At 55.0% G+C, this 24,923-nt stretch overlaps 2 protein-coding genes across 6 annotated transcripts; both read right to left on the bottom strand.

Moving 5' to 3' along the window:
- Positions 1-402: 402 nt before the first annotated feature.
- Positions 403-11,446, bottom strand: LOC117802790 (mitochondrial ribosome-associated GTPase 1). 4 transcript variants are annotated; one of them, XM_034663536.1, is made up of 9 exons: positions 11,218-11,440; positions 9,889-9,953; positions 6,694-6,798; positions 4,227-4,307; positions 3,646-3,702; positions 3,185-3,275; positions 1,689-1,750; positions 1,129-1,225; positions 431-805 (listed from the first exon to the last, which is right to left on the bottom strand). In XM_034663536.1, exons 1-9 carry the CDS (start codon positions 11,327-11,329, stop codon positions 720-722), a joined length of 756 nt encoding a protein of 251 aa, XP_034519427.1. In that variant the 5' UTR covers positions 11,330-11,440; the 3' UTR covers positions 431-719. The 4 variants fall into 4 exon arrangements, with proteins under 4 accessions (XP_034519431.1, XP_034519430.1, XP_034519428.1 ...); XM_034663539.1 differs by lacking the exon at positions 4,227-4,307 and having other exon boundaries at positions 411-805; positions 11,218-11,444; XM_034663537.1 differs by lacking the exon at positions 9,889-9,953 and having other exon boundaries at positions 422-805; positions 6,694-6,785; positions 11,218-11,442.
- Positions 11,447-13,384: 1,938 nt separating this feature from the next.
- Positions 13,385-23,705, bottom strand: PAOX (polyamine oxidase). 2 transcript variants are annotated; one of them, XM_011236601.3, is made up of 7 exons: positions 23,484-23,705; positions 22,431-22,917; positions 21,228-21,427; positions 19,242-19,494; positions 16,697-16,809; positions 16,168-16,325; positions 13,385-13,805 (listed from the first exon to the last, which is right to left on the bottom strand). In XM_011236601.3, exons 1-7 carry the CDS (start codon positions 23,665-23,667, stop codon positions 13,662-13,664), a joined length of 1,539 nt encoding a protein of 512 aa, XP_011234903.2. In that variant the 5' UTR covers positions 23,668-23,705; the 3' UTR covers positions 13,385-13,661. The 2 variants fall into 2 exon arrangements, with proteins under 2 accessions (XP_011234903.2, XP_034519426.1); XM_034663535.1 differs by lacking the exon at positions 13,385-13,805 and adding an exon at positions 14,296-15,598.
- Between the last annotated feature and the right edge of the window lie 1,218 nt (positions 23,706-24,923).

The following is a 24,923-nucleotide window of genomic DNA, read 5'->3' as shown; positions in this document are numbered from 1 at the left end:
CACAGTCACAGTCTGGCTGTAATGGTCGTCAGTGTCACTTGGGTGTGCCATCATCCAAGCCTTTAGTCTGCTCTTATAGGTCTCATTGCAGGGAGCAAGTGAAAAGGCCTTTGTCTTGCTATAATGACAGCCCCAAGATATGTGAAGAAACCAGACTCCTGGGGCGCCTGAGTGGCTCAGCCGTTAAGTGTGTGCCTTCAGCTCAGGTCATGATCCCAGGGTCCCAGGATCAAGCCCCACATCGGGCTCCCTGCTCCGCTGGGAGCTTGCTTCTTCCTCTCCCACTCCCCCTGCTTGTGTTCCCTCTCTTGCTGGCTGTCTTTCTCTCTGTTNAATATGGGTCACGACACACGTCACAACACGGAGGAGTCCGACAGCAATCAGGTCGAGCACAGGCAACCCAACAAAAGAGAGTACACGCCATGGGACTCCATCCCTAGGATGTTCGAGGAAGGGACAGAAGGCAGATGGCCGCCAGGGTGTGGCACATGGGGCTGGGGGACCGTCTGTAAAATGGGAGAAGGAAAGGGTAGGGAGGAGCAATCCCCAAAGAACACAAGAAATTGGGGGGCTTTCTTGACTGCATAGGAGTCAAACGTGTCAAACTGCACACTGCACATAATGTGCAGAATTTGTCTAATAATACGTTAATGCTATTTTCCTTAAAGACGTTTGTCCAGGAGGAGAGAGAGGACAGCCCGCCTGCCCCCACCCTGCACTCACCCAAAGAGCTGGTGCCTGTTGAGAGTGTAGAGAAGGTAGTCGGCCAGGGTCTCCTCCCCCACCAGGTGGTCCAGCACGGTTCCTGGAACCAGGAGGCCAGCGTGAGCACTGCAAACCAGCCCCGCATCTGGCCCAGCCAGAGGCGCTGCTGCTCCTGACCGCTCTGCCTCGGCTGTACGCTGGGAGAAGGCAGGCGCTCTGCAGGCTATGGGGGTCAGCGGGCTCAGAGCAGTGGCTGACCCACGGCAGCTGGGAACGAGGGCTGCACAGGTTGCTTGACAGGCTCACTCAGCACAGCTCTCAAGGGTCTGCTACAGCCGGGCTGAGAAAAGCAGGCACAACCCGCCAGGCCTGGCGGCCCCACATCTAGACAGCAGGAGGGGGCACCGAGGGGCTCCGACTCACCACACAGAGCCAGCTTCAGGCCCATCTCCACACTTGCAATCCGAGGGGCCAGCACCCCAGGAGTGTCCAGCAGGAACATCAGTGGCCGCTCACACACCTGTGGACAGAGGGCGGTCGGGCTAGCCACTCCCTCCAGTATGCTGCTGGGTGGCCCCTGGAGCCAGGCTGCTGGGTTCCTGAGGCTCTGAGGAGGCCCTGACACCCTGTCCCAATGGGCTCGTCCTTTTCAGGAAGCTCTCAGCTTCCCCGCAGGATTGGTTCCCACTGAGTTTGGAGAACAAATCACAGCAACAGAGCTCTGTCTTTTCCTCCCAGGGCAAAAAAGGCACGTGTGGACAGGCTGGGCTGAGCCTGGGAGAACAGGCCATTGTGTGACCTTGGGCAGGTGCCTTGCCCTCAGCCATAAGACAGGGGTCTGTAAGGGTGCGGCAGTGCCTGGCACGCGACAAGCACTCAGCAGGAACAGAATGGAGGACAAGGCATGCAGGCCACCCCTCAGCCCTAAGGAAGCACCAGGTGCGTGTGCATGGAGCTCTAGACCCAGCAGCCGAGGACCCTACCTGAATTCTAGACATCACAGCTCTGGTGATCCCAGGCTCGCCGCCCACCCTCGTAGCTTTTCCTGCGGGATGAAAAGGAGCTGTCGAATGCAGTCAACACACAAAGCCCGGCATACAAGCTACAGGATAAGAAATGAGACACATGGAAACCTACGAAGGCCCACATGAGCTTGCGTTCAATTCAGCTCCAAACCAGCTCACAGCAGTGACCCTTTTACCAAAACTTGCCTCCCCAATGCCCAGAACGGTGCTCCAAGACCTGCCAAGGGACGGGCAGGCAAGCGTCTGACCTGCTTCTTTCAGCACGCCAGCTTCTGCCTCCAGGACTTGACCCTATGCCCCCGACACCGAGCCTGCACCCCAAGAAGCTGTCGCCACAGCAGTGCCCATGACAGGTCTTTCTGTGAGTGAGTTCCTGTCCAAGGGGCCAAATCAACTCAAGAGTAAAGAGATACATGTGTCTGTCAGTGACGCATGGAAAAGCAAAGCATGGTCTGGAAACCCATCAGAATAGTATTCAGCCTTGAAAAGATGGAAATCCCGACGCAGCCACGGCATGGACGGACCGTGGGGACGTCACTCTCGGTGAAACAAGTCCAACACGGAAGGACCAACACTGTGTGACTGCACTCATGTGACGACCAGACAGGAAGCAGATTAAGGGTGCCCAGCGCTGGTTAGTGTTTGTTGAAAGACTTCCAGTTGGAGACAATGGAAAAGTCTAGAAATAGTCTGATGGATGAACAGTACTAAGTATACTGAATGCCAATTATTTTTAAAGGCACAATTTTTTTAAAGCCATAATTAAAGAAAAATAAACTTAAAACGATAGATGATTTGGCAAGTCTGCAATGAGTACCAAAAACACCATCTGCAAAGTAATGGTTCGGCTAGTTGGGTCTGGGGGTCTGTGCGCTGGGAGCCGGTGTGTTAACAGAACACACATTGCTGGTGTGGAAAACAAAGCCAACGTGGCCCTGGTGGCAAACTTGAAAATACTTAATGGAACAAAGGGTAAAGCACAGCGAGTGAGTAGAGCGGGCACGTCTGTGCGACTCCACGACGGGGTGAGAACACGAGGAGGCGCCCGGACGGCTCCCGGAGCCCATTCCCGAGCCCGGACGATGCAGTTTTGCAGCTGGGAGGGGGGGCACCTCACCAAACGCCTCCCGCCTGACATCAGGTCCCACCCATGCAGCGGCGTCCTGAGACTTCAACGAGGGAGAAGCAAAACCTCCAAAGGGCAGGAAAGTCATCCACGTGTTACACATCTTAACATTTCATGTTCAGGAGAGAAAACAAACTGAGTCTAGAACATTTAACGGGACGGCTCTGCATCACCATTTAGCCTTACGTCAGGCAGTTAACCGGGTCCTTTCGGTGCACAGACAACCCCGAGGGGCCGTGAGGCTCCGGCTCTGGAAGTCTGTCTGGGGACCGAGGAAGAGCGGCTGCGCGCCAGGAGAAAGAAAGGCCGCAGAGCATGAAGGCCATACCTCTCCTCAGGTGCTGTCTCCTCAGCGCGTTGATGAGTGAGGACTTGCCCACGTTGGGGATCCCGATCACCATGGCACAGTACTCCAGGCTCTGTCCAGGCACAAGGGCAGGGAGTCAGGGGTCCACCCAGAGCCCTGCCCACAGCCCCCTCCGGCCCGTGCTAGGGGCCCCACAAGCCGAGGTTTGTGTGCAGGGGAAGGACGGTCACTGTGGAGACCTTGCCCACCTCAACAGGGCCGCCCCACCCTTCCTGCTACGAGAACAAGAGGACGCAGGGCAGCTCCACGGGCTGGGGCAGCAGCCCCCTGCCAGGCACCTGCAGCAGCAGAGAGCCCCAAGGAGTTCTGGGGTGCAGTCGTGGCCCAGCATGGGGACCGCCTGACCGCTGCTTAGCCGCTGAGCCTTGGGCCTCTCAGCAGGAGGGACCAGCCCACGGCCGGCACTGGGCCCCACAACCAACCTCTCCTCGATGATAACGGTAGCTGCTCTCAACCAGCCCTCTGACCATCGGGATGACCTGCCAAGGACAAACCACACAGAAACGGGCTTCTGGAGGCGGTGTACTCCCAGGTCCAGCACCGGGGAACCAGGGCTGTCCGCATCAGGATTCANGGGGGGGGGGGGGGGGGGGGGGGGGGCAGTGACCTGTGCCATGTCCTGTCCCTTCACCATCAGTGAGGTCAGTCCCCCAGAGGGTGACAGCTCTGACTACAGCCACCTCCCACCAAACTGCATGTCAGCCAGCGAAATAATCCTCAAAATACAACTGCAGAAAACGAGGCCCCAGACCCTCCGGAAGCTCGCCCTAGCTACAGCCCCGAGCAGCCCCGAGTACACTATCGCCCGGCACTATCCTCCTCAGACGGTCACAGGCTGTCCAGAGCCCACCTGCTCTCAACCAGAGGAGTGTGCCCCAGGACCCCCAGCAAACCCATGGACTGTCTCTGAACTCTGCTTCTTCTAAGAGCATGAGATAATCTGCGGGATTTCTTAAATGTATTTAAGCAAAAGCATTAGAGTGTGAAACAGAAGGGCACCTACCTGCTTGATATTCTCATCCCTTACGCAGTTGGTAAAAACAACATTTTTTAGGCCTTTTCCTTCTAAGTGTTGTATAATTTTCTGAAAGAGAATATTTCCATTTTATATACTAAATGCAAATAGGGGTAGCATGATACGCTAAAATTCAAGGATCTGAGACAGCCCCACCCCCGCCACAGGGCCAGGAGTGTTCCCTGGCTCGGAGCCCCTGCAGCAAGCAGGATCTGGGAAAGAGCCAGGCCCCTAGGGGGGCAGGTGGCACAGGCACTGGAGCACATGGACCTCGACCTCCTGCAGAGCGCAGGCCTGGCTGGCTCCCCTGCGAGGACAGGAGGGAAGTGCCCTGGCCAGGGGCCCATGTACTCCGGGCTCCAGCAGGGATGAGGGCTCAGCACAGACACCATCTGCCTCTCAGGAACCCGGCACCTCACGTACAAGGAGCCACTTCCAGCATCAAACAGTTCGGTCTCCACTAGTGATCTTGTTACACCTGAGTATTCTGCCTAGCTCCCCTGTAAACTGAGGCTTGAACACAATCCAATTACAAAATATATGTAATGTTTTAAAAGCCCAAAAGTAAACTAAGGCTAATATGAATTTACTGGTCTTAACATTAAGCGAAAGCAGTGTAGGAATCCCGTTATTTTTAAAACCAGTATATACTGTTTGAATAGCTACTAACCTAAAAATATGGTTGATGCCTAAATGAACAAAAAGTCATTCACTAATTTAGTGTTTGTTTGTTTGTTTGTTTTTTAAAGATTTTATTTATTTATTTGACAGAGATAGAGACGGCCAGCGAGAGAGGGAACACAAGCAGGGGGAGTGGGAGAGGAAGAAGCAGGCTCCTAGCGGAGGAGCCTGATGTGGGGCTCGATCCCATAACGCCGGGATCACGCCCTGAGCCGAAGGCAGACGCTTAACTGCTGTGCCACCCAGGCGCCCCCACTAATTTAGTTTTAGTTATGTATTTTAGTTATTCTCTGATGATGCAGATTAAAACACAGGCCACAACAAAGACATATTTGAGGCCACAATGTATGTCCTGACCCAGCACATAGAGGTAGACATGAGGGGCCACCACTGGGGGCTTCTCCCTTCCTCTCCAGGGCCTCTGCCACAGCAGCACCTGAGAACAGCTCCCAGCCCAGGGAGACACCACTGTGTCCCTATGGCAGGTCACCTTAGTGCCCAGCACTCTATAAAAATTAGCATTTAGGGGCAGACGCAATCACTGATTAAGACTCAAATCTCAACCAATAAAAGCAAAGCTTATGATAAATCACTCCCTGTGCACATGCACTGAGACCCATGAGCACCTAGTTCCTGGAGGGCCTGAGCTGCCCGATCTGCACAGGAGGAGGGCTTGAAATGCCCACAGGTGACTGCACCCAGGTCAAGGGTCGCTTCTGCTTGGATTCTCAATGACAGAACTCCAGTGGCTTCAGTGTTTGATGTTTCTGGAAACCTTGAGGTGAGGCTTGTGGTTGGGGCTTAAGGAACTCAAACACACCACAATCAACTACAAAACCTGAGCTGAGGGGTGCCTGGGGGCTCAGTCTGTTGAGTTTCGGCCTTCGGCTCAGGTCATGATCTCAGGGTCCTGGGATCAAGCCCCATATCGGGCTCCCTCTGCTCCTCCCCCAGCACCACTCCTGATCTCTCTCTCTCTCAAATAAATAAAATCTGGAAAGGGAAGGAAAGTGAAAAGGAAAAGGAACGAAATAAAGCTTTTTAAAAACAAAAAAAACAAAAACAAAAAACCTAAACTATGTTCTGGAAACAGAGAAAACTGCACCACTAAAACCCTGACAGCAGCCTGACTGCAGTCCCCGGCAGGAAGAGCAGTGGGGAGAACTTGAAAACAGCATGTCCAGACCTCCATGTTTCTCGAACCTCTGCGACACATGGGAAAGCCCTGCCCTGGGTCACTCGGTCACGCGTGTCCTCCCATCCTGCCTGCTTTGAAGAAGTTCCTTCAGGCCTCCCCACCCCTTCTAGCTTCCAAATCACTGGGTATGCAGGACTGGCCGGCTGGTGTGGGCACCTGGGGCAAATGCAGCCATCACAGGAGACCTCCAGGTCAGTACCCACGGCCTGGGCCTGTGGCCACCGGCCTCATACAGCTACTGAAGCACAACTCGTTAAAGTGGAATATACTGTGACCCTCATTGCAGGGGCCACATTTCAAGTGCTCCCGGCCAAACGGGCCAGAGGCCACACAATGGGGCACCGGGCTCCAGACACCCAGCCTGGTGACGTCCCACGGGAGAAACAAGTTTTAGCCCTTGGACTATAAGTTAAAAATTAGTGGGAAACATGTCATTTTGAGAAATCATGTGGGAGTACGTCTGCAAACAAAGGGTTGTTTGCCAAAGCAATCCCGCCTGGCTGAGTCAACACCGCATGTTTGCAATCCCAGACACAGTAACCCTAACGCTGACGGCACCGGGACGGGCACCCTCACCTGCTGCTCTTTCAGATCTGCCAAGTCCATTTTGTTGAGGACCAGCACGTGAGGCTTGAGCCCAAGAGTTTCCTGAAACAGAGGATTGCGGCCTGAAAGCGGAATGTGGCAAAATTAAGGCAAAAATTCCTTCAGTGCTTTACCAGCCAATTAATTTATCTTGTCCATCCTGTTACGCAAACTGACAAGGAAATCTGTAGAAGGAACTGAGCAGAGGAGGAAGCCCAGTCTCAGCCCAAGTACATGCCAGCCCAGCCTCACACTCCAAGAACGGTGAAACTAACCCCCAGTCCTGCCCTCCCGGCTGGGGAAAAGGCCGCTACCACGTCCCCACTGCAGACACGCAGGGCAGTGGCTCTCACGTGCCTTCCCAAACAGGAACGATGGGGCAAAAACAAAACACAAAGCTCAGTGCCAGGTTTTATAACTGGTTCTTTGTTTGGCTGCCAGGGTACATACACTCAAAATGAATGATCTGATCACTCAGTGCGTTCCATAAAGTCCTAACCAGTGCATCTCAAACCACTGTCACCCTCTGGTTACCTCCAAGGAGACAAGGGTCCCCCATGGAAACCATCCTTGAAGGCTCTACACCTCGCCAGCACTGTCAGGCCCTTCACCCTCAGCCAGGGACCCCTGGGGATCAGGACTGGTCCCACCTCATGGGACCCTAACACAGGCAGGAGGAGAAGCCCTTATCTTCTGAACACTCAGCCCCTACCGGGTACCGCATCTCCTCCTGAGTCCAGGTGTGAAATTTCCGAGGCCTCCAGCACACCCTGTGTCTAGACCAGTTAAGGGCTATGCCCTCACTCATACAAAAGGTCTTTCCACAACTCTCACTCTTCCCCCAAGGGTTAACCAATCCTGTGTAATTCAGAATACCAAAAGCCTCAGGCTCCCTCCCAGGGCCCCTAACCCAGCCTAGGGCTCCTTGCCATGTCCTGGAGGAAAAGGCAGAGGTCTAGAAACCAAAAGGACAGGTGTCCATTCAGTGTCCAGTGAGTAACCATTACAGCTTTATCATTTTTGATAATCAAACATATGACTGCCAGCAAACAATTCTGATCAGCATGGGATATCCTATAAATTGACATATTTAGCCTACAATAAATAAACTTGACACTTCACTACAAAATTTCCAGAGTCTTTGAAATAGTGAAAATGGTCCCTCATCTGACATCCTCGAGCTGGTAACAACTCTCAAACCAACACCTTCATCACATAAAGAGAATCCAAACATAGCTCAAATACAGTAAAAACAAGGTCTGACAAGTATATTCATTAACGAACAAGATCACCAGACCTTGCCAATTCACGCCTCAGGCACAGAGGAAAGCCCTGCTGGCCGGCACATCGAAATGAAGCTTGCATACTCCTCCTAGAGAACCCACTGACGGACTAGACCGGAAGGTCTGGGTGTGCCAGGCAGAGGTCGGAGACAAAGATGCTACCCAATGTACCAACGGGAGCGTCAGAAAACACAAGGCCCCACACCAGAGACACTGATTAACTGGTCTGGAAAGGGGCCCAGACCAGGAGGTTTTAAAGCCTCCTGGAGAAACTCTAACGTGTAACGAGGGTTGAGAACCACTGCTTTAAGTGCCAGCAACCGAGAGGTGAGGGTGCCAGACTCTGCGGTAGCCGACCAGACCAGAGCAGAGACCAGACAGAGACCAGGTAACGGTCAGGAACATCTCCTGCTGCTTGAGTACTGCCGGATAGGAAGAAGGGCCTCCCCTTACCACCACAATGTCGCACGCAATTCCCACAGAGTTGGGAGCGAGGGGGCCCACAACACTAAGCAATTCTATGACACCAGCTGGATGTCCTATAATGCACCTCAATTCTAACACTATCTACACGGAGAAAGAGTCAGATCCCACAGGCTAAGGGCTGAGTCCCACAAGATGCTACCCCCCTTAAGGTGCCAATCACAAGTCTAACCTGTGCTTCTAACCAACTAGTTATAGATGGAAGGTTCCCACGAGCCCCTCCTTGGATTCAATTAGTTTGCTAGAGCGGCTCACAGAACTCAGAGAAAATTTTACTTACTAGATTACTGGCTTATTATAAAATGATACGACTCAGGAATAGCCAGACAGAAAAAACGTATAAGGCAGGGTATGTGGGATGGAGCACAGAGCCTCCATGCTCTAAATGTGACACTCTCAGGGCGCCTGGGTGGCTCAGTGAGGTAAGCATCCAACTCTTGATTTCAGCTCAGGTTGTGATCTCAGGGTCATGAGATCAAGCCCCGCACTGGGCTCACCACTCAGCTCAGAGTCGGCTTGAGATTCCCTCTCTCTCCCTCTGCGCCTCCCTGCCCCGCACTTGCATGGGCGCCACCCCCTTCTAAATAAATACATATATACATGTACATACATAAATAAATAAAATCTTTTTTTTTAAGATTTTATTTATTTATATGACAGAGAGACAGCCAGCAAGAGAGGGAACACAAGCAGGGGGAGTGGGAGAGGAAGAAGCAGGCTCCCAGCGGAGGAGCCCGATTTGGAACTCGATCCCAGAACGCCGGGATCATGCCCTGAGCCGAAGGCAGACGCTTAACGACTGCGCTACCCAGGTGCCCCATAAATAAATAAAATCTTTTTAAAAAAATAATAAATGTGCCATACTCCCTCCATATCCACATTTGCCAATGCAGTTCTCCAAACCATCTTTTTAGGTCTTTATTGAGGCTTGATTGATTAAATCACTGGCCATTGGCAATCAATTCAACCTCCAGTCCCCCTCCCCTCCCAAAGGATGGGACTGAAAGTTCCAATCCTCCAATAGCAGGGTTGTTTCACCTGGCAAGCAGCCCTCAAACGTAGGTGACTTAGTGGCTTTCCAAAAGTCACCTCATCAACAGACACCTTTATCACTCTCATCACTTAAGAAATACCCAGGGTTGGGGTGCCTGGGTGGCTCAGTTGTTAAGCGTCCTGGGATCGAGCCCCACATTGGGCTCCTCCGCTGGGAGACTGCTTCTTCCTCTCCCACTCCCCCTGCTTGTGTTCCCTCTCTTGCTGGCTGTCTCTCTCTCTGTCAAATAAATAAATAAAATCTTTAAAAAAGAAAGAAAGAAAGAAATACCCAGGGTTTTAGGAGCTCTGTGCCAGCAACAGGGACAAAGACCAAACAGACACGTGTTTCTTCCTACAAATCACATATCACAACACTGAAGGATATCCGGGCGTCATGGACCTCGATGATACAGTCCACCAACTTCAGGCTGCTCTGCATCTTCCTCAGCCCTGGAAAACAGAAGAAGGGTGCCTAACGGGTCTACGGCTTTCCAAGAGTGACAGGTTTAAACTGAACTGTCACTAACGACACACCACGGACAACCTAAGACGGAGTACCTCTGAGTGGCAAGTCCTAAGTCACCCTTAGTGATAACAATTTGCTGAGTGCATCTCTGAAGTTCAACAGTGGTGTCTCCAGAAGGAGAGGCCCTGCCTGAGGGGCAGCAGCTTGTCTGGATCCGATGGCCCTGGAGGGCTCTACCTGGAGTATTTAACCTCGTAGCTAGGAACAGGCAACCCCGACTACCCCACTCACTGGGCCCTCATACTGTGTGGCGGTGCTGCTGCCCAAGCATCCACTTCAGCCCCTCACCCTGCACTGAACTCACCCTTAACCAGGAACCACACACACAGCAGAAGTAACAAGGCTCCTAGGTAAGGTGACAGCGCCACTCAGCGCGCCTCACGAAACCACTTCGGGGCATTGAGCGCATCCTCAAGCATCTCACATCCCCCACTTCCCATGCCCAGGCTGCCACCGCGCCAGCCCTCGAGACACGGACGTGCGCGGCACTCGGTCACCGCGCACCGGGTGAGCCAGAGGCGGCCGTCGGGACACTGACGTGCACGGCACTCGGTCACCGCGCACCGGGTGAGCCAGAGGCAGCACTCGGTCACCGCGCACCGGAGAGCCAGAGGCAGCACTCGGTCACCGCGCACCGGGTGAGCCAGAGGCAGCACTCGGTCACCGCGCACCGGGTGAGCCAGAGCGCGCGAAGGGAGCCGGAGCAGGAGCGGCGATCGCCGCACGGGGGGCTGCGCCGCTCCCAGAGGTCTTCCCCGACAAACTGTTTGGCGGGGGCTTGGGCGGTTTGGCAGAAGACAGCAGTGCCCCTGTGTCTTAAATGTGCTGCAATGACAGCACAGATTGGAAAGTACTTCCCTACCACCATTTCATTTAGTCCTCAACACAATATTCAGGAAAGTATCTCTTCGTAGAAACATTTGTGGCAACGGAGGCTTCGGGAAATAAAGCGGCAGAAGGGACGTGCTGGGACTCAGGGCCGCCCCCGGACACCTCTGTCGCCCGCCGCTGCCTCCCGCCCCACGCGCGGTTAACCTGACGAGCGAACGGGTGCTGGGGACGCCGGCGGGTGCGGGGGGGTGGGTGGCGCCGGGAGGGGACTCCGGGGACTCCGGGGGGCACACACACGGGCATACAGAGGCGGGCGCAGGCGGCGGGCGGACCCCGGCCCCCCCGCCCCCACCTCACCCTTGGCCATGTGTCCCGGGAACCAGCGCGCCACGTCGCGACCGCCCAGGGGGAAGCTGTCTCGCCAGGCGGCCCCGGCGGCGCCGCACAGGGCGCGCGAGGCCAGCCTCATGGCGCCGTGTGCCCGAGCGCAGCGCGACGCAGGGGGACCGGTCCCGCGACGGACCGCTCCGCCGTGCCCACGACCAGACCCTGCAGTTCCGGCGCTTCGGAAAGCCGTCCGGCGACTCGCGCGTGCGCGCTACGCTGACTTCGGCGGCGCGCTGGGCTCGGGGGGCGGGGCCACGAGATGACCGGGGACCTGCGCGTTCTCGGGACTTCGCAGGGGTCGTGAATTTATGGGGTGGGTTTTTTTTTTTTAAGGAATTCTTAGCTATAGGAACGTTAATTATATTTAAAAATTTCTAGTTCTTCCTTAAGTGTTTCTCAGTATAAGTGTAACATGACTCAGCGGCCCCTGCCAATGTTTGACCCCCCTTTTACAAATTGGTTAAAATTTTCAAATACTTTAAATGTAGCCTATATATGTAATATCCCCCTTTTCTTTTTTAAATACTCCAGGTTTTAAACAAAGGCTTTGGAAACACTGGCTGCCGTTCCGCTACGCTAGAACCTTGTCCCAGCGCTCTGTGCAAACGTGGTCAGGTCGTACCCTGAATCCCAGCAGCCCCTCAGGGCACGTCCGGGCAAGAGTGTTACTCCAGCGGAATTCTTGAAACAAGCTGCTAAGATTGCAAACGTGCTGGAATTCTCCGCACGAAAACGTCCCTAGTGTGATGGTCTCAAACCAACCCCCCCCCCCCACGATCAGCGGTCAGCACTGAAACACTGAACGTTCCAGGGACCGCAGGATGTAAGCGCTCCCAGGTGGCTCCCTGACTGAGAGGATGGATTCGCAGGATGAGTCAGACACCAGATGAGGATGAGGACCCAGCCCCCGGCCCCTCCTTGCAGAGGAGCCCTCCCACTAAGAGGGCAGCAGGTGTCCTGCTTGCCTGTGTCACCTGGGATACAAGAAATGCCTGCCCAAGGCCCGCGGCTTGAAGAACCCTTGGACGTCAACAGCACAGATCACTGAGAGAAGCAGCAATCTCTCACAGCCCCAGGACCACAAATCTGAAACAAAGCCCTGTTGAATTCTGGATTTCTCCCAGCCGGGTGACGGGTGTCCCACAAAAACCCCCCCGGGTGACACAGAGCAGTGGACACACATACAGAACTCTGGGCCAGGGGCAGGAAAGACCCCTTGGAGGGGCCGTCTGACCCGGGAGGGGAAGGAAGAGAAGGGCCTGTGCAGAGCGTGCTGGGGCCGATGGCATGTCGGGCACCAACTGGGATTGGAGAAGATCCCGGATAGGCCTGGCCCAAGACCCTCCCCCAAACAGGCATATGCTCACCCCTGCAGCCAGGGCCCCCCCCACCCCTCCAAAGCAGGTCACAGACTGCAGCCTGAAGTACAAGGGAGGCAGGAGCCACTGACTTCAAGGTGGGTGCAGGCCAGTAGTCCCACGGCCTGCAGAGCAGAGTCCCAGCCTCCGCGGTTCCTGCACCTTCCCCCCAAAGTGCCCCCCATGGCAGCACCAGCCTCCCCTCAGGGCAGTGGGAAGAAGCCCGAGCTCTCCGGTGGCAGCCTGGAGCCTGGGCAGTTACTGACCTTGACCTCTAGGCATTTTGTCCCTTCCTCAACTGTGAAATGGCAGCACTCTGTCCCATTCTCTGGGACACTTGGAAGATGAAGCAAGATGAGTTGGGGTCAGCCGAGCACAGCACCCAGGGCACCCCAACCCTGCCCGCTGCACTGACATGCTCCCCGCTCACCCGACACACCACCTATCCCACCCCTCTGCACTCTCGAGGCCTCATTTTTTATTCACTTCCTCGAGAAAACCTCTGGCCCCAGGTCAGGATGGGGTGCCCCTGTGTACTCATAAGTCCGCGCTCTCTGGCCTTCTCCCAACCCATCACACAGTGGGTGTCTGCTAGAGTATCTGTCAGTGCAGTCCTGAGACCGGCAATAAGAGCTCAGGAATGCCTGAAGGTGGCAGGGACACGGGGCAACTACAGCATCCAGAGTCCAGGGAGCTCAGGGGAGGGGGCGCCTGGGGCCTGGCGAAGACAGAAGTGACAGGTGCCGCGGGCCTGAGGTGCAAGAACGAGGAGACATGGAGGTGTTAACACACTTTATGGGCATGCCCCCAGCAGCAGTGGTAGCATCCCATGTCTCATTTCTCCAAGAAGACGTCACACTCAGCTCAGGCTGGGCCTGGCCAGAGTCTGTGACATGAAAAATGAGAGCTTGCCCCGGTCACCAAAAAAGGCAGGCTGTCAGTAACGTCCCCCAATCTCAAGCCAGGCCAGACGCTCTCTGTCAGAGGAAAGGACGGTGTCAGCCTCCCCCTGGCACTGGAGGGGCAGAGCTGGGCTCGGAATGGGAGGAGCACGGCTCAGAGCCGGGGCCCGGGCAGCTGTGCCTGGGGGTCCCGCAGAGCAATGAGCCGGTCAGCCTCCCTCCAGCCAGACAGCAGAGCCCCGTGCGTGGTGGAGTAAAACGTCCGATGTGTGGCTTCCCCTGCAAACAGCATCTGGAGCTGCAAAGAAAAGCCAGGGTTAGCCCAGGGTGCCAGGGGTCAGGCTGCAGCCACACGCCTCTCACCGCGGCTGCAGAGCTGACCGCAAGCGTATGGCTTTATCGGTCACTAATCCCACTGAGCCCTAAGACGGTCAGGAAGCACGAGCGGTACGCAGACAGCACACACCCCTGCAATCAAAAGCGACTGCAAAATGGAAAAGGCGACAGACGGTTTGGGATGCAATGTGAAGAACTTCACCCAAAACACAGAGTGAAAACCCAAAGAGATGGAAATTAGGAAGGAAAAAGAAAAAAATTTGAGGACCAGTCCCCCATCCAAACAAAAAAATCCCACAAGGGGCGCCTGGGTGGCACAGCGGTTGAGCGTCTGCCTTCGGCTCAGGGCGTGATCCCGGCGTTGTGGGATCGAGCCACATCAGGCTCCTCTGCTATGAGCCTGCTTCTTCCTCTCCCACTCCCCCTGCTTGTGTTCCCTCTCTCGCTGGCTGTCTCTATCTCTGTCGAATGAATAGATAAATAAAATCTTTAAAAAAAAAAAAATCCCACAAAAGAAGGAAAAGGAGGAGGCAAAAGAACAGAGAGCTGAGATATTTCCAAGCCTCCTATGAGGTAGGAAAGAAAGGAAGCCGAATGGCTCTGGACTTCCCAAGAGCAGCACTGAAGAACGTCTTCCAAACGCTGAGGGACGTGCCTCTCCAACTAGGATTTACACCCAGCGTGTGGCTCTTACAGGGTTACCAGTTCTTGGAGACTCCCTCCCGTATCTGTGTCCTGCCCTTGAATCTGGGCAGGCTTGTGACCACTGTGCAGTGGAGTATGGCAGAGTGGCACCTTCTGACGTCCTAGCTGGGCCACGAGAGGCGACGCAGCTGCCTTCTCCACTGAACGTCTGTGCTGGAGCCCTGGGCCGCCATGTGGCAGCAGCAGCCGTGCTGTGAGGAAGCCTGAGACACACACAGGCCACGAGCAGGTGCTCCCATCAGTGTCCCAGCCCAGGGCAGCTGTGCAAGACAAGCAGCCTCCGATGACCCTCACCCCAGTCCTGAGTGACCCCGGCACAGGTCAAGTCTTCCCTGCTGAGACCCCAGACATCATGGCCACAAACAGACGGTCCCTTGTGCCCACCTACAGAACCATCAGCATAATAAAGTGGTTGTTCCCACCACTGGGTTTCAGGGTGGCTTGTTACATAGTGACAGGACTGGAACACCTAAAGTCTTAGGGCAGAAAAAGGATATTTTCATACATGTAAACTTTCTCTAAAAATTTACCTCCCCTGCACCCCCTCGTCAGGAAGCTACTGGAATAAATGCTCCAAAAAGTAAGTGCACAGGGCAGGCAGGACAGGAGGGGCGTGGGGCACCGGACAGGCAAGGGCTGCACACAGGGAGCTGACTCGGGCTGACGCTGGGGCGTGGGAAGGAAGTGATGATGGAAAGAGTTAAGAGTCCAGGCAATGACGTGCACAGAAAATGGAGCCCTGCGCTCTCTCACACATGCACTCAGTCACACTCACTTGCACGTGCTACACCTGCACACACCTGCCCACAGACTTGCAGACGCACACTCACATGTACAAACAGGCAGGAAAGGAACCCCAGTGTCCTTACAGGCCAGATGGGGACGGGGCCTGGAGCAAAACAGATGATGGAGACACCCAGTAGTGCTCTTACCAGAAGTATGCATCACACGTGGGGAGCTGGGGGCAGAGCTAAGTGCTGGTGGGCAGAGGGGTGGAAGAGAACTAGAACCTTATCTGCCAAAGGGAGAGTCAATCAGGGATGCCTAAAACTGAAAATTCAAGGAGCCACATTAGGGAACGAGCAGACCATAGAGAGATTATAAGGCACTTGGGAAACTGAACCCTGAGTTTTGGATAATATGGAGGAGTTATCATTAATTTTTAAGTGGGATAACTTTGCTATAGTCACACATCTTCAGAGGGCACCCTTCATCTTTAGAGACCCATTCGGGGGTGTCTGCAGTAAAACGATGTCATAATCACGGCAGGGGCGGGGGAGATGGGCCACGGCCACCACCGCACAGCGCTGAAGCTGCAGGTGGGGACCCAAAGGTCCAGCCTGCTTGTGCACACATCCAGTCTTCCACGACTGACTGTTCTGTAAAAAGTGGCAGTATAAGCACGTTATTTGGAGATGCAGTAAATTTGGAGCTGAGACTCGGGCCCTCCAGCAGCCTGCTGGACTTTGTTATTTTGCTACCAGCACTGTAGAATTTTCTGATGCTTTAGGCTAAGTGCATTAGAATTCTGATAAAATAATACATGTTTCATGATTCCTAATTTCAAAAAGCCCTGGGACTCAGCCACAGGGGCCCCGCCCCAACCACGCCCGCCTCACCTGCGCCTCTGCGCCGTCCGCGGGCAGGGGCTGCGCCAGCAGGTCAATGTCGTCCCCAGTGCTGCCCACGGCCACGTAGCTGTAGGAGCCCCTGGTGTACGGGGCGCTGTGCCAGCGGGAGCGTAGCACGCTCCTGGGCGCGGGGAGCCTGGCGTTTCCTGCACCCAGAGATGGCATCAGTGCGGCACCACTGCCCCCTGGCCCCCGTCCAGCTGCCCTTGAAGACCCCACAGTTTAAAACGAAGGAAACCACCCGGGGAAGAAAACCCCACCACGAGTGTACTCATCCGAGGCTCTCCCTGTCTTCCCGCTTTGCTGAACTCGGGACACCCAGAAACAGAAAACAGAAGTGGAGAGTGTTTGCCAAGCCCTTTCAGTTCCTCGGAGATGAGCACTCTGCGTGACCCCACTAACACCAGGAAGGACTGTCCCTGGAGGGTTCCTGGAGGGTTATAGCGCCAAGCTGGGTTCCTGTCCAGAGATCGCCAACAAGGAGCCCCTGTGGTGCCCGGCCACACACGCTCAGTACCTGTCACCCTGCGAAGCACTTGGGTTAGAGACAGAAGCACTTCCTCGTCGGACAGAGTCTCCATAAACTCGGACTCCAGCCCAGCAATGAACCCACAGAGGACGTGGACCGACCTGTGCGGAGAGACACACCCTGAGACAACGTCCGCCGGGTCACCCGCCCGCGGTTCCAGTGTGCGCGGATCTTTTCCTAACACTGGACGGTGTGTGCTCCTTCTACTGTGTGAACGTACACGCTGACGTGCCCACCGCGTGTGAACGGCTGTCCCCTCACAGAGCGGGGGCAGGGCACACACCACACTAGCAGGCACAGGGCTCTTCTGGACACGCACACCGTACAAAAATAAACAAATAAATGCCCGATTCACTTGAGAACGTCCTGGCTGAAGCAGAGAAAGTGATTAACCGTTAAATCTCGACTCTTGAGTACACGTCTGTCACCTTCTGTGGGACAAACGAGACACAGGCACAAAGCACTTCTGCAGCACGCTGCTGTGTGGCAGTCCCTGGGACAGCCCTGTGCGGTGGTCTGAGTTGCCAACTGAGCAGCTCCTTCTCTCACGGACACTGTTGTTACTTGAAAGAACATGGTTGGTATTCAAGCTTGGGTGTTTGGCAGACGTTTTCTCGAAAATGAACAGTGTGTCTATCACAAGGAAAACGGCTGCAAGCATTTACTGCCACTGATAAAATTCAAGCTCTCAAGCAAAAATTACAGTTTTAGAAAACTTTATCTGCCACCAACAGCTTGATAGGTTCCCAATACCAAGAGAGTTTTCTGAGATCTGTGGTGATATTAATAAACTTAATTGTTTGATGTTGTACAATGAAATATACCAACGTTTGGAAGACTGCATAAACCATTATTTTCAGAATGACCGAACTAGGGACAGGTGCAAGATCCATTCAAAGTTTAGGACAGACTGGATTTTAGCACCCTCAAGCAGAAACATCCACGCACGAGCTTTCAGATTCCACACCGCGCCTGACCTCAAAGGACCGACCGTGTCTTAGGTGTCGGTGCCATATCAAAGAGTACCCACAGCATCTGAAGTCTGTGCAAACACTGCCCCTTGTCCGCGCTACGTGTCTGAGTGGAGGCTTTTCATCTCCTTCAAGCGGAACGAGACACAGCACCCCACATACCGACAGCCTTGAGAGCCGAGCTGTCTGTTCTTAGGCCAGAGAGTAAAGAGATTAGGAAAAATGACAAAGCATTACTCTCCTCACTAAATTTTGTTTTAGAAATATAGTTATTTTTCACCTGAAAAAGGAAAAAAATAGTTATTTTTCATTTAAAAATGTTCATGTATTTTCATTTAAAAGTGCAATGGGGTTGGGGTGCCTGGGTGGCTCAGTTGGTTAAGCATCTGGCACTCGATTTCAGCTCCGGTCATGATCTCAGGGTCGTGGGACTGAGCCCCATGTCGGGCTCTGCACTGAGGGTGGAGTCGGCTTGACAGTCTCTCTCATCCTCTGCCCCTCCCCCCCTCAAGAAAAATGCTATTTATGCTAACATGGTACAGATTTACTCAGTTTAAAGAACAAATATTTTTAAATTTCTCAGTTTTAATTTCTAATGTGGTAAATGTACAGATACAACCACCTAAACAAAAGCTCTCTGGAATCCTCAATCTTTCTGAAGAGTATAAAAGGGGGTCCAGAGACCACAAAGTGTGAGAGCCACCGTCCTGGACCACAGAGTATCCCGAGGACTGTCCCCACCAGTGTCCTGAGCACAGGCTATGGAGCCAAGCACACCCGGCCACCGTTCCGCTATCAATCCACACCCCTGGATGTCAGGTTTATGTTCAGGGCAAAGGCCACATGCAGGGCCCCTCAGAGGTGGGAGGAGGCTGTGCACCCGGCCCCTGTGGCCGTTGGGGATGAGCGTTGCTGACAGGTGTTTCATCCTCCAGGCCAAGAATATGGTCCCCAATCCTCCCACGTCTCTGTATGGAAACTCGGAATCATGTCTGCCAATTGACTTGCTGGAAAAATCAGTCCCTCCCTCCCTAAATTATTCATGGTCTTATTTTCTGAGTTAGCACCAAGTCCATATACACTGCATTATTTATGCGTTATAGCTGGACCACACAAGTTAGCCCCTGACGGGTCTTTGATTCCTGACTTATAAGGATATTTTGTTCAATTACTGCATCAGGTTTAAATATTATCTCCGGTTACAGACACTTCCACATTTCAAATTCCTTCTGTAACCTACACACCCCAGCTTCCTGGGAATTTCAGTAAATACTTTCTTACTGAGTCCACATACCCTCCAGGCCACCAGCTCATTCTAGGCCCCGAGACGCGCCAACGGGCTGCCTACAAGAGGCTTCCATCTGTCCCTGCAGTGGTTAGGGCGCCAGTGTCTGTCATCAGCGCTCTGGGGTGCCCTCGGAATCCCACCCAGAAATCTTCCAGAAATGTCTCCCAGAGAATCAACGCACTGCTGGATTCTCAACCAAATGAAGGCCAATGAACCAGGCCTCTCCGAGCTCACACCTGAAGCCTCCTCACAGAAACTCAAGAAGCATACATACTCAGAGGAGGGCAGGACCAAAAAGCCAATGAGCTTCTTGAACCAGACGTGCCGCAGCTCAGAGGCGACGTCCTCCAGGGGCGATGCGTCCTCCCACACCACCTGGATGTACTGGCAGTCTGGCTCCCAGAAGGGCTCCTCGAACTCCAGGAAGATTTTATTGTTGGTCCCAAAGCCTATTTTCCTGATCGCTTCTGCCTTCTCAGTGGGAAGTGGTGGTTCAAAGAAGGTGTCCAGATGTTCTTTAAGAAAACCTGCAATTCACAAGCAGACTCAACTTACACCACATAAATCTCTCCTACTGAAATGGACAGCCCTAGGAACCCACCTTGACGCCCATCAGAGCAGTCAGAGAAAGGAGGCTTCCAGAGACCATGTCCACTAGAGACCCACACCAGCCCCAGCTCAACTGGGCTCCCAGAAATCAGGCTGGCTCTGTCCATCGGGACTCAGCCTCAGTGAGCAGCACCATAGTGCAGGGACACGAAAGGCCCTGTGGCCACCTGGTCAGGCAGGGACAGCTGTCGTGCCCCACCCAAACTGCTCTGTAGGACAGTTTCTCACTTCTAAACCTGTCTGCCTCTCGACATCTGCAAACCCTGCAGCTCTGGAGTCCTTGGGAGTAGCACAATATGCAGGCTTTATATCCAGATGCTACATGAAAAATAATCTGCATGGCAATCACAATATGAAGGCTTTATATCCAGATGCTACATGAAAAATAATCTGCATGGCAAAAAAATTAATTCCGGGCCAGAGTCAAACACAAGACAGACTATTTGCAGCACAACCAGTGTCCTGACAGCACAGATAACTTGCAAGCCAGTAAGTAAAGGACGAACAGCCCAAGAGGAAACAGATCCACAGAGGCTGTGAGGACCCACAGAGGGGTCACCATGCCCTCCACCACAGTCCCATCTGCCCAGACCCTCAACCCAGCAGCTCCCACTACTGTGATCTATTCACACAAGTGTTTTTAAATGCACATGGAAAATTCCATGTAAAACAAAAGAAGTGAAAATAAGCTGAATTTCCATCAACTACGGAATACAATGACCCCTACACACAAGAAAACACTACATGGCTCTAAAGAGCCAATGTGACAGGTGTCCTGGCTCCCAGTGAACAACATCGACAGTCACGGTAATGCACTCACTACTGAGAGCAGCGGCTCAGCAAGCACGCACTGCGACGGTGAACGAACAGACACTGCTGGGGGTCAAGGAAGACTGAGCGATCCATGCATGCTGACGTGGAAGGACTGACGGAAGTTGTATTAACCAAGAAGAGAGGGGGCGGCTAAGAGAGAAGCCGCAGACCATGCGACTACGTCCCACCTGAGTCCCCGTGTGGGAGAACGGAGCTGGTGCTCGCCAGCTCACCCACCGCCAGCACGTCGGTCCTGAGCAAACCGGGATGGCTGGACCCTTGCTCTGTGCCCTCCATCAGCCCTGGCCCCTGCTAGCTTTGTGAACTCGCACAGGTAAGCGGCATAACTCTGTCTGCATCTGTCAGACAGGACGGGGACCTACGCGGAGCCGGCGAGATGGCACAGACGCGGGTTGGCTCTCAGCCGCATCCGCCTTTTGTCAAATTGCCAAAATGGCTTGTGCCTCGGGGGTCAGATCCAGAATTAAACAGAACCATGTGCTGGACCCTCCCTCGATTACACCACGACTGAAGCTGAGAGTTGCTTTTCACACCCACTTCCGTCTCCAAGAAAGCACAGCTTCGGTGAACTTCTGGAAGCAGTCCCAGCCTTTCCTCGGAAAGGAGCAAGACATCCATTTTCTCTTAATGTGCAACTCAATTCCAAAGCATGCAATTGCCACAAAACACAACAGAATAATCCTGCCCGAAACTAGATAGAAAATGTGAGCTAGAGCCTGGACAACACTCCAGAGCCCGCTGAGCTCGGACAGAGCCAGAGGTCGGGGCCCCAGGCGTGGTGACCAAAGGGAAACCTGACAGGGAAAACAGGCTTTACCTAAGGGCACGGTGATGATGACGTGATGTGCAGGGAAGCAGGCCCCGTCCTCACACTCCACCAACACTGGAAACGTTTCCCCAGGAGACAAGGCTTCCTGGAAGGACCCATTCCAGTGAATGGTCTTCACGGGCTTGTTAAAAACGATCACACCCTCTGGCAAGGAGGCCATTATGCAGTTTGTGAGCCCCTGGTAGCCCCTAGGACAGACAGAGGTGTTGGTGTTCTCAGAGGGAGCTGCCGGCAGAGGTGGCCCTGCAGGGAAGGAGGGAGGAGGGCAGGGGTTCTCCCCAGGGGTTTCCAGTCTACCTTAGGCTAGCAGGGGGATTAGGTGAGCGTGAGCGAGTGGAGGTAATCGGGGGAGGAAAAGGCTTCCTCCCTGCCCGCCTGGAACCCTACTTCTGATCACAAATGCCCTCCCCTGCCAGGAGGCTTGGGGTGACTCCGGAGAGCCCAGCAGGACAGTCCTGTGAGGGCCTCTTGAGTGCTCGGTGAGGGGAGAGCCTCCCACCACAGGGGTGGGCTGTCTGTCCATCAGGCTGGAGCCTCACACAGCACTTAGCACATAAGAGGCCTCGTAAATACAGGAGGAAGAAAGCGTTACGAGATGCACTGCCTTCTTTTAACCACCTTTTCCTGAAAATAATTATTTTTCCCAAGTGAGCTAAACTAGAGAAACAAATGAGCCATCTCTCGAAAACAAGGAAGACAAATGCCCTCCTGACCTTCTCACCATTCCCCTGCTTCCCAAAGCTCAACCTGAGGTAAATGGAAAGGGTCCCAGGGTATATGGAGAGGGACCAGGGTGCATAAAGGGGCCCAGGGTTCAGAGCAGACCTGGGCGCATAGAGAGGGGACTGGGGTGCATGGAGGGGGTCCCAGGGTACATGGAAGGACTCCAGGAGCACAGGGAGAACTCAGGTAAATGGAGGGGGCCCCAGGGTGCATGGAGGGGGCCCAGGGTGCGTGGAGGGGTTCTGGGTGCATGGAGGGAGCCCAGGGTACATGGAGGGGGCAAGGGTGTATGGAAGGACTCCAGGAGTACAGGGAGGGGAACTCGGGTAAATGGAAGGGGCCCAGGGCACAGGGAGGGGGTCCCAGGGTGCCTGGAGGGGATTGGGTGCATGGAGGGACTCCAGGAGCACAGGGAGGGGGTCCCAGGGTGCCTGGAGGGCTGACTGGGTGGGCGGGGCATGCACATACCCAGGAAAGGTGCAGTCCAGCCCGGGCAGCACGGTGTACTCCCCGAAGGGTGCGAGGGCCACCAGGTCCATGCTGTGGGTGCCGCTGACACAGCACTCCACGTTGAAGAAGCTGTTGAGGATGGCCAGCTTGAGCTTCCTGGTCGGCTCATCCCCCATCCAGCCAGCCGCGCACCGACGGATCTCCTTCTTGAGGTACTCCCCAACGCTGGGCACTGGGGCGTCGGCTGTGTGCAGGAACTCCCGAGTCTGGTCTATGAGACTGTAGAAAAGACTCGCCATCTCCACCACCAGCTCATGGCTCACACTTACCCCGGAGCTGCCGTAGGACACGGAGGGCAGGCCCACATGACCCCCAGTGTCGATCTGCTGGTTCTCCTCTGACAAGTCCTTCTCCCCCAGCAGCTGGTACCTGGCAGCCAGCTGAAAGACCGGGTTGCTCTGTGAGGGCCCATGGATCCAGTGAGCACCTAGTTCTACCACACCACCTGGGGGGGGGGCAGGACATGACACTTTGAGATTCCCGCCCCGCAAAGGCCAACCCGAGCCCTTCTGCTGGACCACACCAGCCCTGCCCTTCCCAAATATGCTCTGAGAACTAGCCCCAGGGACACGAGGTCCTGAAGACTACAGTCCTAGGGCCTGGTCAGACCTACTTTAAGGGGAACATTTGGGGGGCGGGGGAGTGCTGGCCTGCACCCGCCTTCGCCTTCGGAGGACACTTGGAGAGCCGGCATGGGGGCAGAAGGGGTGCCTGGGAGTGACCGGGAGGCTGGAGGGGGAGCTCCTGGTGGAACACAACCAGAGCGACTGCAGAGACATAGGTAACCCTCTCCGGCGGGGCCGGCCTGCCAACCGGGCAGCCGAGTTTCGGGGACCAGTGAACTTGGCCTGGTTAAGCGGGGTGGGGCGGAGATTCACTCGGGGAGGCCAGGTAAGGCTTCCGGGTCGGTTAAGCCCGGGTGCAGGCCGGACCAGGAGCGGCAGAGCCCGGGCAGCACCCGTTGGGTTCCGGAAATGGGCTCGGGGAAGGGGTTCCGGGAGAGTCCGTTACCGAAGCCGCGCTCCGAGCGGATGCGGCCGCCTGCGCGGCCAGTGGCCTCCAGGACCCGCAGCTGCGGGAAGGCCGGGTGGCGGCAAAGCCTCTGCGCGGCGCCCAGTCCCGCGATGCCGCTGCCCACCACCAGCACCCGCGGGCCGCGGCCCGAGCTCTCCGCGCGGCCTCCACTCGACTCCATCGCGCCGTGTCGCGCAGTCCCCGTGCGCCCCGCCGNGGAGCGCGGGATGAGGCCAGGCCCCGGCGGCAGGCGCACCGCGTGACCCTCTGGGCGGGGTTTGGGGCCTCCCCTAGAGTTGCGGCCCACGTGCGGGCTGCAGGGCAGGGTGAGGGCGAGCGTGGCTCCATAGCTATGTGTATGTCCCGCCGTCGGCCGGCGCCGCGGCCCTGCTGCTGGGCCATCTGGGCGGGTGTCCCCATGGAGGGCGGATGGGGCCGGCCGTCCAGGCGGCTCGTGTCTCCTTCCGAAGGAGACGTGGGAAAGGCGATCAGAAGGTGCTTCACCTTGGGACCTCGTGGAGCCTATGGCTGGAAGTTGGAGGGTGGCTGTGCTGTCAGGGTGGGACAGGGAGAGCTTAGCACGTCCAAAGTGAGGCTGTAAAACAGCCTCTCGGCGACGACACTGTTCTGTGTGTGGTCACAGGTGTTTATACGCACAGTTGGAGATAAAAGGTAAGCGAAGAACTTTCTCGCATGTCCCCCTTCCCCCACCCCCCACACCCTACCCCCCACCCGTCCCAGGAGACATTTAGTGAATATTCTAGCATGCAGGCCTTTCTAGAGAGCTCGCCTAATTCAGGAGGGTCTGCTTTCCACTGTCTTGTGAGGGTTAGAAAGCTGCCGCCGTCTGCCAAGAGGCTTCCCTGCAACGCGGCGCTGCGTCATTCCTTCTTAGGCACGCACTAGGTCCACTGGGAGGCTTCCATGGACTTTCTGTGGCCACCTATTCCAGCCAGGGAGGGTGGCCAGGGACGGGAGGCTCTGCAGGCTTCAGCCACCACTCCTAAGTCAGCGGCAGTCTGGGTAGATGGTCTCTCTGTCTGGGTTTTCCCCTCTCCGTCTCCCAGAGGATTCCCTTCTATCCCCCTGTGCTGGCCCTCCTCAGCCTGCTATTTTTTTTCTTGATTCACTCACCTGTTTGGGTGAAGCCGAAAAGAGGTGGCTGGGAAATCATTTTTTTAGTGATACTGCAAACCTGAAAATGTCTTGGTTTCGTCCTCACACTTGTAGTTTGCCTAAGCATAGAACTCTAGGTTAGAGACCTCTTCCTTCAGACGGTGAAGGCATCGTCTCCTCCCTTCTAGGAGTGCTGTTAAGAAATTCACAGGCAAGGGCACCTGGGTGGCTCAGTGGATTAAGCATCTGACTTTCGGCTCAAGTCATGATCTCAGGGTCCTGTCACTGATCCCTACATTGGGCTCTCTGCTCAGTAAGGAG

Source organism: Ailuropoda melanoleuca, chromosome 6 (genome assembly GCF_002007445.2).
Source record: "Ailuropoda melanoleuca isolate Jingjing chromosome 6, ASM200744v2, whole genome shotgun sequence".
NCBI lineage: Eukaryota > Metazoa > Chordata > Mammalia > Carnivora > Ursidae > Ailuropoda > Ailuropoda melanoleuca.
Note: the sequence above shows the minus strand (reverse complement) of the source record. Positions and strands in the feature narration are given on the sequence as shown.